Source organism: Balaenoptera borealis, assembly GCF_965194805.1.
Source record: "Balaenoptera borealis genome assembly, chromosome: 2".
Classification (NCBI taxonomy): Eukaryota; Metazoa; Chordata; class Mammalia; order Artiodactyla; family Balaenopteridae; genus Balaenoptera; species Balaenoptera borealis.
This window is the reverse complement of record NC_138867.1, coordinates 156,779,470-156,793,500: the sequence shown is the minus strand read 5'-3', so window position 1 is coordinate 156,793,500 and position 14,031 is coordinate 156,779,470. Positions and strand designations below refer to the sequence as shown.

The following is a 14,031-nucleotide window of genomic DNA, read 5'->3' as shown; positions in this document are numbered from 1 at the left end:
AACTGCTTCTTCTCTTCCTTCCTTTTTGTCATCCTGCAGTGTTCTGTGCCAAGGTCTTTGTGGCTAGGCTGCGCCAACCTGGTAGAGAGCATGTGCGCACTGAGTTGCCTGCAGAGCATGCCCAGTGTCAGATGTCTCCAGGTGCCTCTCTTCTTTCTTGTTGTAAATGTGTTTTTTACGTATACCATGAACATTTGTTGAAACTTGCAGTAGTGTGTTTAATCCAATGTTAAGTCTGCTAAATGTTCTGTGTAACCCTCTGCTTTCCTCCAGCCTGGGTGCCCCACATGGAGGAGTTCATGCCAGGAGGGGCCCTTCTGAGCAAATGGGTCTTTGGCTGGGCCCTGTTCTGCTCCTCTTTTTCTGCTCCTGCTTTTTATCCCCCCAACCCCCACCTTGAAGCTGTGATTCTCATGTTTAATAGCTGTGCATGTACCCAAACAACCTTGACATTTTCCATTTGGCTACTTTCAACAGTTCTTTGTTGAGTTGGGAGGATTTCATAATTCAAGTGGTGATTTTTCTATTTTGAAACTCATCTTTCTGGCTTGCTTTCTCTCCCTCCTTCCATAAAGGAGTGGAGAAAGAATCACTAATGGTACAAAGCCTCAAATTGAAGCTTATAAAGATCACGGCTTTATGCTGGCAATAACTATCAGTTTGGGCCACCTCCCACACCTGTCCTTAGGGTACACCCAGTTTTCCAGGCCGAGGCTGGCAGAGAATTCCACAGATAAAAGTAAAACTCTTTTGGGGTGTGGGAGGGGTTGCTCCAGAAAAAAGCTATTAGCAGGAGTGCAGCTGGACTGATCTCACTTGTTGGGATGGATTGTAAGAGAGCCAAGGCAGAAAACATTGTGACTTTATTGGGGAAGCTCTGTTTAGAGAAAGCATGTATTTAATTTAGTATGGTTTCAGTAGCAGTATTCAGTTTTCATCACTGTATATTCCAGACAGTTTGATATATCTTTAAAAAGCAATATTGAATTCCTGGCATCCTGTTGAGACTGCCCTGTTTTAGGAAAACACTGTAGAATCAGGAAATGAATTAGAGGGATATTATTGATGGTATGGGTGACTTTACTGTTCTCAAGGTTATCTTTCTATTCATGTTTACAGTCTTTAAATGGAGCTGGGGGGGCCAGGAAGGAGAAAAATTGCCTTCATATTGGGATCATGCTTTTTATTTACTTATGAGCAAACATTCTGAGCAGCATTGGTGTGGTTATTGATTCAGATTGCTTTCTTTAGAAAACTGTGCTGGAACCTCACTAACACAGTTAACTAGAGAGTGAATTTAATGTAAGATCCAGCTGTCTTAGGGTCAGTATAAAAAGTTGGGTTACAACTCTTAGGGTCCAGGGATTGGGTGTTTCAGCGATGCTGCAGGGTTATGTATGTTTATCCTTGGAAAAGTGGCTTCCCTGCATGTGATGTACCTTTAACAAAAATGTTCTTGAAATAGCAGACATTATTGCATGTGCTCTCCTTGGTGCTAAATAATGGATATTTGCATTATAGTAATAGTGTACATCTTTGTCTCTGTTTCTCTGAAGATGCTTACTTGAATGTTACAGTTTGCTTTTTAGTGGACTGCTCTAGTTTTTTTTTCCAGAAATTTAAGCAGGCGAAGAATTGTAGCTGTTAATGAGGTCTGGATGTGCAGATTATTTTTATTGCATTCAGTTAAAAGTAATTGACCGATGGAAGGCATTATTCAATATATTTTAGTAACAGTATTGTGAATTCTCTGGAGGTGGGGTGAGTGGGAGGAAATATGGGTTCCTACCTTGTTGAAAATGGAAACCCAAATGTGTTAAAAGTTCTTCTTTGACTCATCCCTCCCAGTGAAAATCATTTAAGAGAAAAAATGTAAACTTTGCCTTGATTGGACCTTGAAATAAGGTGAAATATTGAATGATATTCACTGAAATGTGAATGGAACAAATATTGTCTTCAGAGGTGTATTAGGGAGTTTTATTTACTTAGGTTTTTATTTTCTTTAGTTTATGATAGAGTATGCAGCACAGTAAAGTGAAATATGTACTCAGCTGATTGGAATTAGCAAATCATTACTCTATTTTGTTCCATTTGTGAATGGAAAGTAAACATATGTATATGAACCCGGAAGACTTCCTTTCTCTCTCCCCCTTGGTTTTACATATTATTTTAACACTAGTGTTTCTCCTTTCTACCTCCAGTATCCAAACAAGTGCTAAAACTTAGTGATTAAAATTTAATTTGGGTATGAGCTTTTTCAAAGAATGCCTTTTGTTTATTTGCTACATCTTAGGTTTATCACAAAGATGTCTTTTGTTTCACATTGCATGCCTCTCAGCAAGCCCATATTAAGAAGAGAAGGAACAGGCTACCCAAAGGGCCTGGTTGACTTTGCTGGGGCTCTGGAGTTGCATGAAAGGGCCTCCCTTAAAATTACCACATTGGACCCATGAACAGTTAGCCTATCTATTTGATATATGGCTGAATTAGTGTACCTTCTGAAAAGCAGGAGTAAAGATAGTACTGTAGTTCCCTTTAGGCATAGTTTCTGCCACCTGTAAGAGGGGAAAAGGAATAGTAAAGATTTAAAAAATTAAAATCACTCATTCACCTCAATAAAACTGTTAAAAAAATCACCACCAATTGTACTTGGGGCTTCACATATATTAGCTTTGTGACAACCCTATGATTTAGGTATTATTATTCCCATTTTTTCAGATGTAGAAACTGGGTCTCAGAGGTGATATGTGTGATTGGACCCAAGTTAATCTTTACATATCTGTGAAGTGGTGGAGCTAGCATTTGAACCCAAGATTTGCATGATTCCAAAATTGGTTTTCTTTCCTCTACACTGGAATGCTACTATTTCTAGAGTTTTCCATTTTAGTTTTGTTTGTGAAAACTTTACTATTGCGATATCCAGTGTGTGGCTTGTTTAGTCATTATCTGAAAATAAAAAAAGAAAACCTGCCAAATATCTATAGTGGGGGAAATTGCATTCCCTTTGCCAAGCTGAGCCCTCCTGAATCCTAAAGCTAGCGAGTTTCCTGAGTGGCTTTTCTGAAAATTCAATTCCATGAATATTTACTGAACAGTTGGTATGTGCCAGGGCCTGTACTGGTGCTGGGTATATAAAAAGATGAGCAATACAGACTTGTTCCCTGTTCTCAAGGAACCCATTGTAGTAAGCAGACCTGTGAACAAAAATCTAGACTGAACCACAAATGAAGTCCCTGTATGTGTGTGTGTGTGTGAGAGATGAAATTCTGAAGTTAGCCACATATACACACACACACACACACGGAAATATACACACACATACATACATACTTTTAAAAAATGTGAAACACTTTGGGCTTCCCTGGTGGCGCAGTGGTTAAGAATCCGCCTACCAATGCAGGGGACACGGGTTCGAGCCCTAGTCTGGGAAGATCCCACAAGCCGCGGAGCAACTAAGCCCATGCACCACAACTACTGAGCCTGCACTCTGGAGCTCGTGAGCCACAACTACCAAAGCCTGCGCGCCTAGAGCCCCTGCTCCACACCAAGAGAAGCCACCGCAATGAAGAGTAGCCCCCGCTCGCCGCAACTAGAGAAAACCCGTGTACAGCAATGAAGACCCAGTGCAGCCAAAATAAAAAAAAGAGTGAAACACTTTGAACTAGGACTAACCCTCAACATTTTTTAGAACAGTTGAACTAGAATATCTTGTTGTCTCTGAACTAAGCTGAACTGAATCAATATTTTAGTTGGTTCAGATAACCAGATTCAACCAGTTGATTGTTACATCATATAATCAAGAGTTCAGACCATGTATGTATGTATCATATATATGATAATATAATTATCATATAGGTATCATATATATATTACTATAGATGTATTATTTATATATATGTATCATTTATTTTCCACCTTCTTTTTAAGTGTTGGGCCCTAGGTACTAGGTTATCTCATTTAATCTTTTATGGAGAAGTTATCTATCTTGGCTTCTTTGTATATGAAGTTATGGAATTGAATTGACTTGCCTAAGGTTACACATTTATTTAAGTGGCAGAACTAAGTTATGAACCTAGGTCTGGATGGATAACTGCAAAGCCAGTGTTCTGGTCACCATGCTGTAGTGACCTTAACCTGGCAACTGCCATTTTTGGGTAGAAACAATTACCCTTTATTTATTTATTTACTTTTAAAATACATTTATCTATCTGTCTGTCCATCTATCTATTTATGGCTGCGTTGGGTCTTCGTTGCTGCTCGCGGGCTTTCTCTAGTTGCGGCGAGTGGGAGCTACTCTTCATTGTGGTGTGCGGGCTTCTCATTGCAGTGGCTTCTCTTGTTGCGGAGCATGGACCCTAGAGTACGTGGGCTTCAGTAGTTGTGGCACGCAGGCTCAGTAGTTGTGGCTCGCAGGGTCTAGAGCACAGGCCCAGTAGTTGTGGCACACGAGCTTAGTTGCTCCGCGGCATGTGGGATCTTCCCGGACCAGGGCTCGAACCTGTGTCCCCTGCATTGGCAGGCGGATTCTTAACCACTGCGCCACCAGGGAAGTTCCTCCTCTTTATTTTTTTTTTTATTTTTATTTTTTTAATTTTATTTATTTATTTATTTATTTATTTATGGCTGTGTTGGATCTTCGTTTCTGTGCGAGGGCTTTCTCTAGTTGCGGCAAGTGGGGGCCACTCTTCACTGCGGTGCGCGGGCCTCTCACTATCGCGGCCTCTCCCGCTGCGGAGCACAGACTCCAGATGCGCAGGCTCAGTAATTGTGGCTCACGGGCCTAGTCGCTCCGCGGCATGTGGGATCTTCCCCGACCAGGGCTCGAACCCGTGTCCCCTGCATTGGCAGGCAGACACTCAACCACTGCGCCACCAGGGAAGCCCCTTCCTCTTTATTTTTAACATTAAAAAGTTGAAAGCTAATGCACCTGGAATGTAGAGGTTCCATGTAGTGAACTGACAAGTTTTCTTGGGAATGCCATTTGCAAGCTCTCAGTTGGGAAGAGTGTTAGTGATAAGCTTTTTTAAAGAGTTGGACTGATTGCTTGAAATGACAGCAGAGGTCATGTGAATCAAGTTTTAGTGCCTCTCGTCTAGCTCCATTGTGGATAGTGTTGGGCAGTTATTAATAGAACTTCTTGACATTTGCCTTTGCTGTTTCTTTTCTTTTCAATATGTATAGTGAGACACACTGGTTTGAGAACACTACAGTTGGAACTTAACAGCTACCAACGTAAGAGAATATTTTTTAGAGAAGGGAGATAGCTTGGTAGAAAGAATCCTGATTCTGGAGAAGACAAACTTCAATTCTAGTCTTCTGCCTGATGCTTAATAGCTTTGTGACACTAGGCAAGTTACTTAATTTTCCTGACCCACGGTTTCCTCATCCTTTACATGGAGATAGTTATATCTGTCTGTCTGAGGTAGAGGGGAGATAACAGCTACACCTTACCAATTGCTTGCTGTTGAGGAACGAAAATCCATTTCTTTCATTGCTTGCCCCTGGTTCCCTATTCAAGAAGAGGGAATTCCAGTCTTAGAGTCCAGGGCAAGATAAGAATAAGATAAAAGACTGGGCATATGATATGATATGGCCCCTGCTGTCAGGTGTTCTTGTTTTGTTCAGGACTGTCTCCTAAGGTCACACATGGCTGTTCCAACTCAATGTCTCTGTCTTTTTTTAAATGAGCGTTGGAGATTTATTATTTCTTGTTCATTATTCTGTTGCACTCTAGGGCCAATAATGTGAAGGTGCGGAGTAACCTTTCAGTGGTAGAGTGTAGTATTTTATGATCGTTAAAAAACACATTTTTTTCCCTGTATAAGAAAATTTACAAATATAGTTATTTAAGGAAAAAAAAAGAATCCATTGGTAACCTCACCACCCAGAGAGAACGTTTGTTGCTGTTTTAAGGTCTGTCTTCCTCCTGCCTATTGGGCAAGGAGGAATTCATCAAATTGTGCAGGTTCTCTTTGTTATTGTGGTGATGAAAATGATTATAAGAATGGTGTTTTAATGTCCCATGGAACCCCAGAGTGTGACTTTGGAGTCACTAGAAGGATAATGCCTCTCTCACTTACTCACCTGGAATAGCTCTGGATTTATCTGTATTATATAGCAAAACTCTTAGTAAGATTTTATGTGAAAAATTCTATGGAAATTTCTAAACACACAAAAAAGTAAAGCGATCCATTCAACTCAGCCTTGAACAGTTTTCAATATTATGCTATTCTTAGTCCAACTTTCTCTTTCTTGAACTTTGTTTTTTTCTGGGGCATTTTAAAACAAATCTAAGATAGCTTTAAAAAAAAGGAGTTTGACAAATCACTGTTTTATGTCAGCGAAAAAAAAAATATAAAAAAGTTTCAAAGAATAAAAAAATAGTACAACTGGTACCGAAGGTTATAAAAGACATGTAAAGTTTCCTTTGAACCCAGGTCTCACTTCCCAAAGTATCACTTCTGAGTTTCCCATTATCCTTTAGACAGAAACTTAAAAAAATAGAAATAGAACCATATTATACATATTATTTTTCAATTAATAACTTTTTCAATTAGTAAGATACATTGCCCATCTTTCCATATCAGCATATAAAATCATATAAACCCTGTTCTTTTTTATGGATGCAATAATATTTCATCATATTGGCTTTATCATTTAAAAATATATGTATATCCCGTTCCCTATTAATGGAACTTTAGGCTTCAGTTTTTTTTCTGTTATGGCACTTTGCTAATTTCAGTGAACACATACCTTTAGGCTTGCATGATTATGTCTGTAGAATAAATTCCTAGAAGTACAGTTGCTTGGTCAAGGAGTATCAGTGTTTTATTATTAAATTGTCTGTATACAGAAAAGTAATAATCTCTCCTTTCCATCCCCCCCGCAACAAATGTTAACAGTTAATGTTGTCTACCGTTGCATGTTTTGGTTTTTTGTTCATAGGATGATGATGTAGCCAACAATTACTGGGATTTTCCCTCTTTATTTACTTACTGTCATATTGCAGACACGTCCCCAGGTTTTGTAAAGTCTGACTCTTTCACCAGTGGAAATTTCACCAACTTTTATCATCCATAGATTTGGGGGCAGTGAGGGCGAGGAGTACATTTTTTTTTTCTTCTTTGAATTATAATATATGTGTAGAAAGTACAGAAATCTTAACTATATAGCTCAGTGATTTGTTACAAAACGGGCAGTGATTTATTTTGATAGGTGAGGCTAAATCATTTTCATGGAGGGTGAACCAGTTTATAATCTAGTTTATTTCTATAAGCTCTGGATATCATTTAAAAATGTTTAAGGTTTACTTTAAAAATATTATTAAAAATAACCTATACTTGTTCCAATTTAAACTAATAATAAAAAGTGACAAATAGTAACATGATAAATTAAGACTTTCTACCATCATTTAAAAATCACTGCGTAATATTCCATTTAATATATATATTACTGATTTTAAGAAACCTTCCCTTCCTTGTCAAGACTGCTTCCAATTTTTGAGACATCCATGTTGAGAAGAACATCACTGTAGCTAAGTGTTTGTATACTTCTGTGATTATTTCTTTAGGTGAAAGAATGTGCACATTGAAACACTTAAGGTTGCTAAATTGTACTTTTGACAGGCTGGCTCAGATTATACTCCTAAAAGCAGCGGATGAGAGAGTCCCTTTTTATATGCCTTTGCTGGCATTGGATAATTTAATTTTGTATTTTTTTGCCATTCTGATAAATGAAAATGTTAAAATACATATTTATTTATTGGCCATTTCTACTTCTTGTTTTATGAGTTACCTCTTCATACCTTTTCTCCATTTTTCTAAAATGACTTTTTAAAAAAAAATCTTAGTTGTAGGAATTCTTTATATATTAAATACAGTAACTCTGTCACTTATTGCGAGTGTTTTCTCTAGTTTTACATTTGCCTTTCAGTTTTGTTTATAATGCTTTGTGCTTTGAAGAAGGTTTTGAAAGAAATTTTTACTCTTTATATAATCATACTTATTCTTTTTTCTTTTTTAAATGTATTTTTTATTGAAGTACAGTTGATTTATAATGTGTTAATTTCTGCTGTACAGCACAGTGACTCAGTTATACACATTTATACATTCTTTTTTATATTCTTTTACATTATGGTTTATCCCAAGATATTGAATGTATAGTTCCCTGTGCTATACAGTAGGACCTTGTTGTTTATCCATTCTGTATGTAATAGTTTGCATCTACCAATCTCAAACTCTCAGTCCATCCCTCCCCCAACCCCCTCCCCATTGGTAACCACAAGTCTGTTCTCTATGTCTGTGAGTCTGTTTCTGTTTCATAGATAGATTCATTTGTGCCATATTTTAGATTCCACATGTAAGTGATATCATATGGTATTTGTCTTTCTCTTTCTGACTTACTTCACTTAGTATGATCATCTCTATGTCCATCCATGTTGCTGCTAATGGCATTATTTCATTCTTCTTTATGGCTGAGTAGTATTCCATTGTATATATGTACCACATCTTCTTTATCCATTCATCTGTCGATGGACATTTAGGTTGTTTCCATGTCTTGGCTATTGTGAATAGTGCTGCTATGAACATAGGGGTGCATGTATCTGTTTGAATTATAGTTTTGTCCAGGTATATGCCCAGGAGTGGGATTGCTGGATCATATGGTAACTCTATTTTTAGTTTTCTGAGGAACCTCCCATACTGTTTTCCATAGTGACTGCACCAACTTACATTCCCACCAACAGTGTAGGAGGGTTCCCTTTTCTCCACACCCTCTCCAGTGTTTGTTATGTGTAGACTTTTTAATGATGGCCATTCTGACCGATGTGAGGTGGTACTTCATTGTAGTTTTGATTTGCATTTCTCTAATAATTAGCATTGTTGAGCATCTTTTCATGTGCCTGTTGGCCATCTGTAGTCATTCTTTTCCTTTACCATTCTTCTAGTGGTTCATGGCTTTATGTTTTATATTTAAATCTTTCCGTTTCTCTGTAATTTATTTTGGTATATGCTATGAATCAGGGATCCACATTCTTTCTAAATGGCCACACTGTTTTCTGCATACTATTTACTGATCTCGCTTTTCCCCCATTTGTTTGAGATCATATGCTCATGTTTCATTTCCTTGTATCTGATGATGCCCACTCACAGAAATCTCTTTCAAGCTTTTGTTCTTCTTTACTTCTCAAGTATCATCATCAGTTATTAACCTCTTTAGGCTTGTCATGGTCCGGGGTGTATCATGCTGTCTTTCATACATACAATGCTGGTTTCAAAGTGTCCTGTTAATGATGATAAGCTTTGAAAGTTCAAAGTGCCAAACAGAAAGATTCATTTTAGCATTTTTCTAAAGAAGTGATGTTTCCTGTTTTTACTGTGAATTGAAATTGTTGGGTTTTTTTTTTTTTTTTTTTTTAGTGATTTCCATGTCATATTTTCTGAATATAGGGTGACTTGGTGATCTCAGAATTTGAAGCAACAAGTAAATTCATATTTTGGAGAAAGTTTTAATGATAGCACAATGCCTGGCACATAGTACTAGCCCTCAAGAAATAGCACTTTATTAATTTCATTGATCATATACATATTTTTAGGCACTCAAGAAATCACATATATTTTCCATGGAAGAGAGCCTCTGCTATGGGAAAATGAAAACTACGCCTTGTTTTACTAACACTTTTAATTTATGGTTTCCAAAACAGTGTGCGTGATGGATAAGGTAGTGTGCATGTTGAGTAAGGTTTAACAGTATACGTAATTTGAGGATAGGGCGGTGGGTAAATGGGATTCAGGCCACATTAAAAAATGCCTTTTTACTTTTTCAACAAAAATGACACAATATACCTCATACTACAGACTTTTATTTTATTGCTTGTAAGAATTCTGGTTTTATGTATTTCTGTTGATTTATTTTTATTGTTCTGTTTATGAAAGTAACACTTTTTCACTGCAAAAATTTTGGACAGTAGAGGAGTATAAAGAAGAAATTAATCATTCAGCCATAATCTCACTTCATTTTAGTGCCCATTCATTGTTTTTTCTTCTTGACATTTTATTTTTATGTATGTGTGTATTTGTGTATGTTTTGTTTAGTTTAGTTTATAAATAGGCTTATACTCTATGTATACTGAATTATAACCCCATTTTTACCAATATGATTCATATTAGTAAACTTAGGTCTACATTTTTAATAAATGACTATGTAGAGTTTAATTGTCTGGATGTACAATAATTTAATCATTCTCCTACTGATGGACATTAAGGTTATTAAATTTTAGTCTATACTTATTTCTTAGGTTGTATTATTCATTGGAGAAATTCTGAGTCAAAGGATATGAACTTTCTTAAGGCTTTTAAACACTGACCGAGGGCTTCCCTGGTGGCACAGTGGTTAAGAATCTGCCTGCCAAGGCTGGGGACAAGGGTTTGAGCCCTGGCCCGGGAAGATCCCACATGCCGCGGAGCAACTAAGCCCGTGTGCCACACTACTGACCCTGCGCTCTAGAGCTTGCGTGCCACAACTACGGAGCCCGTGTGCCACAACTACTGAAGCCCGCGCGCCTAGAGCCCGTGCTCCGCAACAAGAGAAGTCACTGCAGTGAGAAGCCTGTGCACCGCAACGAAGAGTAGCCCCTGCTTGCCGCAACCAGAGAAAGCCCGTGCGTGGCAACAAAGACCCAACACAGCCAAAAATTAAAAATTAAAAAATTAATTAATTAATTTTAAAAAACCCAAAAAAACATTGACCTATCCTCCACCAAAATGGTTATTCTAATTTATATTATTCTCAGCATATGATAGTATACTATCTCAGTATCATTATCTCAGTATATGATAGTACAAATAAATGCCCAGTGTAGAAAACTGGAAAACATAGGAAAGCCCAAAGAATACATTAAAAAAAAATCACACTTTGTTTACTCATTTGCTTATTCTTCAAGCAACAAATGTTTATGATGCTCCTACTGTGTACCAGGGATTATTGTAGGGGCTGGGAATACAAGAGTGCACAAAATAGACAAAAAGCCACTCTGTCTTAGAACCTAAATTTTAGTGGGAAAAGAAAGAAAATAAGTGAAACACATGGTATTTTAGGTAGTAAGAAGTGCTATGGAGAAAGTGGGGGCGGGGGGTAGGGCATCCCAAGGGTTGGGGCTTTTATTCTGCATGAGATGGGAAGTCATTAGAGAATTTTGACGAGAGGTGTAATTTATCTGACTAATGTGTTAATAGGACCTCTGGCTGCTGTATAGATAATAGAATGAAGAGAGGAAGCAAGGGGACCAACTCGTAAGGTTGACCAGTGTATTAGCGTTCTCCAGAGAGACAGAACCAGTAGTAGATAGATAAATGGATAGATGGATAATTTACAGAATTGGCTCACATGATTGTGGGGACTGGCAAATTTGAAATTTGTGTGGCAGAGAAGCAGAAATGCAGGCAAGATTTATCTTTTACAGTCTTGAGGCAGCATCTTTGCTCTTAAGGCTTTCAACTTACTACATGAGGCCCCACCTGCATTTTGGAGGGTAATCTGCTTTACTCAAAGTCTACTGATTATAAATGTTAATCACATCTACAAAATACCTTCAGAGCAACGTGTAGACTAATGCTTGACCACACAGCTGGCCAAGTTTGTTGTGGCCAAGCTGACACATAAAATTAACCATTACAGCTGTGAATGAAAAGAGGCCAATCTTTGGAGTTAGGGATACAAATGGGAACAGAGGTAGTCCATGACCAAATGAAGAAAGAAAAGGTGAGTGTGACATTAGTAAAAATGATACCAGTCTTATCAAGCCAATATCATTTATATCACCAATATCTAATAACCATTTAGTCAGAGGTGATTTGGACTTTGGAGTCCATGGTATGGGAAGATAAAAATATGATATGTGTCTACTTGCAATAATGAAATGCTTCAGTAATGATTCTTCATAAAGAGTCATTCAGTACATAGTACTCATTTTGTGGAAGAACCATAAGTGTGTAGGGAACTCACAGTTAACACTTAACGCTAGACACATTACTAAGCCCTTTCCCATATATTGTCGTTTTTAATCCTCTGAACAAATTTTATGAACTAGGTTTTGTTATGTCTGTTTTATACATGAGGAAACTGAGAAAGAAAGCTTGCGACTTGCCTGAGGGCACACACCTACTAAGTGGCAAAGCCAGTATTTAAACCTAGTCTCTCTGGTTCCAATACACCATCTTGCCTCTTAAAGTAGAAACTATTTTCATAGAGACGATTATCTATATTTTAAGTTGTAAATAGGGTTTTCTAGGACAATTAAGCAATAGGAATGCTATTTATGTTGTTATACCAGTAGTGTGCATGATCAAATATCTCTTCTTTAGAGGCCTTCTCTGGCCACCCAATCTAAAATAGCTTCCTGCTTTTCACTCCGTTCCTTTACCCTACTTTATTTTTTCTTCATAGCACTTAGCACTGCCTGAAATTACATTCCATGTTTGTTTTTTTCCTCCTGTCTGTTGTCTTTTTCCCCCATCAGAATCCCAAGTTCCATGAGAAAAGGGTCATGTCTTACTGTTCACTGAATGACAAATTCACCTGTTTCTAAAATAGTTCCTGGACAGACAGAATAAACTGCAGTGTGAAGGAATGGCTGTCTCTAAGCTTTGTTGGGATTATATGGGGTAGTGGTATTTGCTGTCATAGCCAGAACTACTTTGGACTTAGTTCTCTGAGTTCTTTGAATCCAGGTATTCAAGTGAGTTGAAGGGAGTTCCTTGAGTAAAAATTGATTTTTCTTTGAAAGATAGCTTATTGTATTGTTGTTTTGCTTAAAAAATCTTTTCTGATTATAAAAGTAGTACATGCATATTGTAGAATGTTGGGATAAAAGCAGAAAGAAAAATGAGAAATAATCCTCAATTTAGGGAGTGCCATTCTTAGTATTTTGGCATATTGTCTTTGAGTTTTTAGTCTTTGCATATGCTTTACATAGTTGAGAATTATATATATATATGATTATATATATAACTTTATATGCTTTACTTTACATGCTTTGTACACTTATTCAGAATTATTGTGTTAATGTTTTCCTATCATTAAAAATTCTCATAATTTGAAATTACCATATTTCACGAACAGCCCATAATTTGACATTTTTCTGGGTGCTTAAACTCTTCACTTTTAGTTATTAAAAACGAATCTACATCTTTTTGCATAAATCTTTGCTGTCATTTTTAATTACCTAGGATATATTCCTAGGAGATGTACTGTATATATCCTGTCAAATTGTTTTCCAGAGGGTTTGCATATCATTGTACCCTCACTGGGATTGAACATTATTATTCTAAAAAAATTTAACAAGGCTGATTTGTGTGATTCAGTAGAATACTCTAAATTCACAGGCCTCTTCACAAATGGCAGCTCTCCTCTCTGAGCAGTTTGAGTATATGTTGAGTCAGCTAAGGCATGGCCTACTAAAATAAGATCTAATAATACTGGATATGCTTGGCCAAGAATAAAGGACTTGAGAGACATTTTCCAACTTCTTATTGAATTGCCTGGGTGCTCTGACTAGAATTCAAAATTGAGATTATTCAGTTTAGATGAGGTTATTCAGAAAATACAGAAAGTATAGAATCACCCATACATTTGGTACATTTTTACTGACTGCCTGCTGTGTGCCATGCACTGTGCTATGACCCGGTAGTACAGAGAACCAGCTGCCCATCTTTGTAGATAGATGGCATATGAAAACTGTTTACCCTAGTAAAGGAAGGTTCTTTCTACCCCATTCTCCCTTTAGAAAACCAGGAGTCGCTTACTGAAGTCCTTGTAAAATCTCTTATATTATAGCATGCTTCCATCTTTTTTAATTCGGAGTAAAAGGCAAATGTTAAATCCTTCATCTATAAGACAACAGGAAATGAAAAATTAAGGATTAGAGTAATGGTAACCAGAAGAAACCATCACCTAATTAATTTCAAAGTAAAAACTTTGCCAGAAGAAACATTTCCCAGAGGGATCTGGTAGAGTTCGCAGGAAAGAGACGGATGG

The 14,031-nt window shown here is 37.3% G+C and overlaps 1 protein-coding gene across 11 annotated transcripts in view; it reads left to right on the top strand.

Moving 5' to 3' along the window:
• Positions 1-14,031, top strand: part of FBXW11 (F-box and WD repeat domain containing 11) — a 130,610-nt gene that overhangs the window by 36,780 nt on the left and 79,799 nt on the right. For 6 of the 11 annotated variants that reach the window (XM_082380862.1, XM_082380871.1, XM_082380872.1 and 3 more), the window contains one exon: positions 40-141. The exons of the other annotated variants lie outside the window; for them this stretch is intronic. In XM_082380862.1, coding sequence (XP_082236988.1) covers positions 40-141 — 102 coding nt within the window. Of the gene's footprint in view, positions 1-39; positions 142-14,031 lie in introns of those variants that run through there. 11 annotated transcript variants of the gene reach the window in all.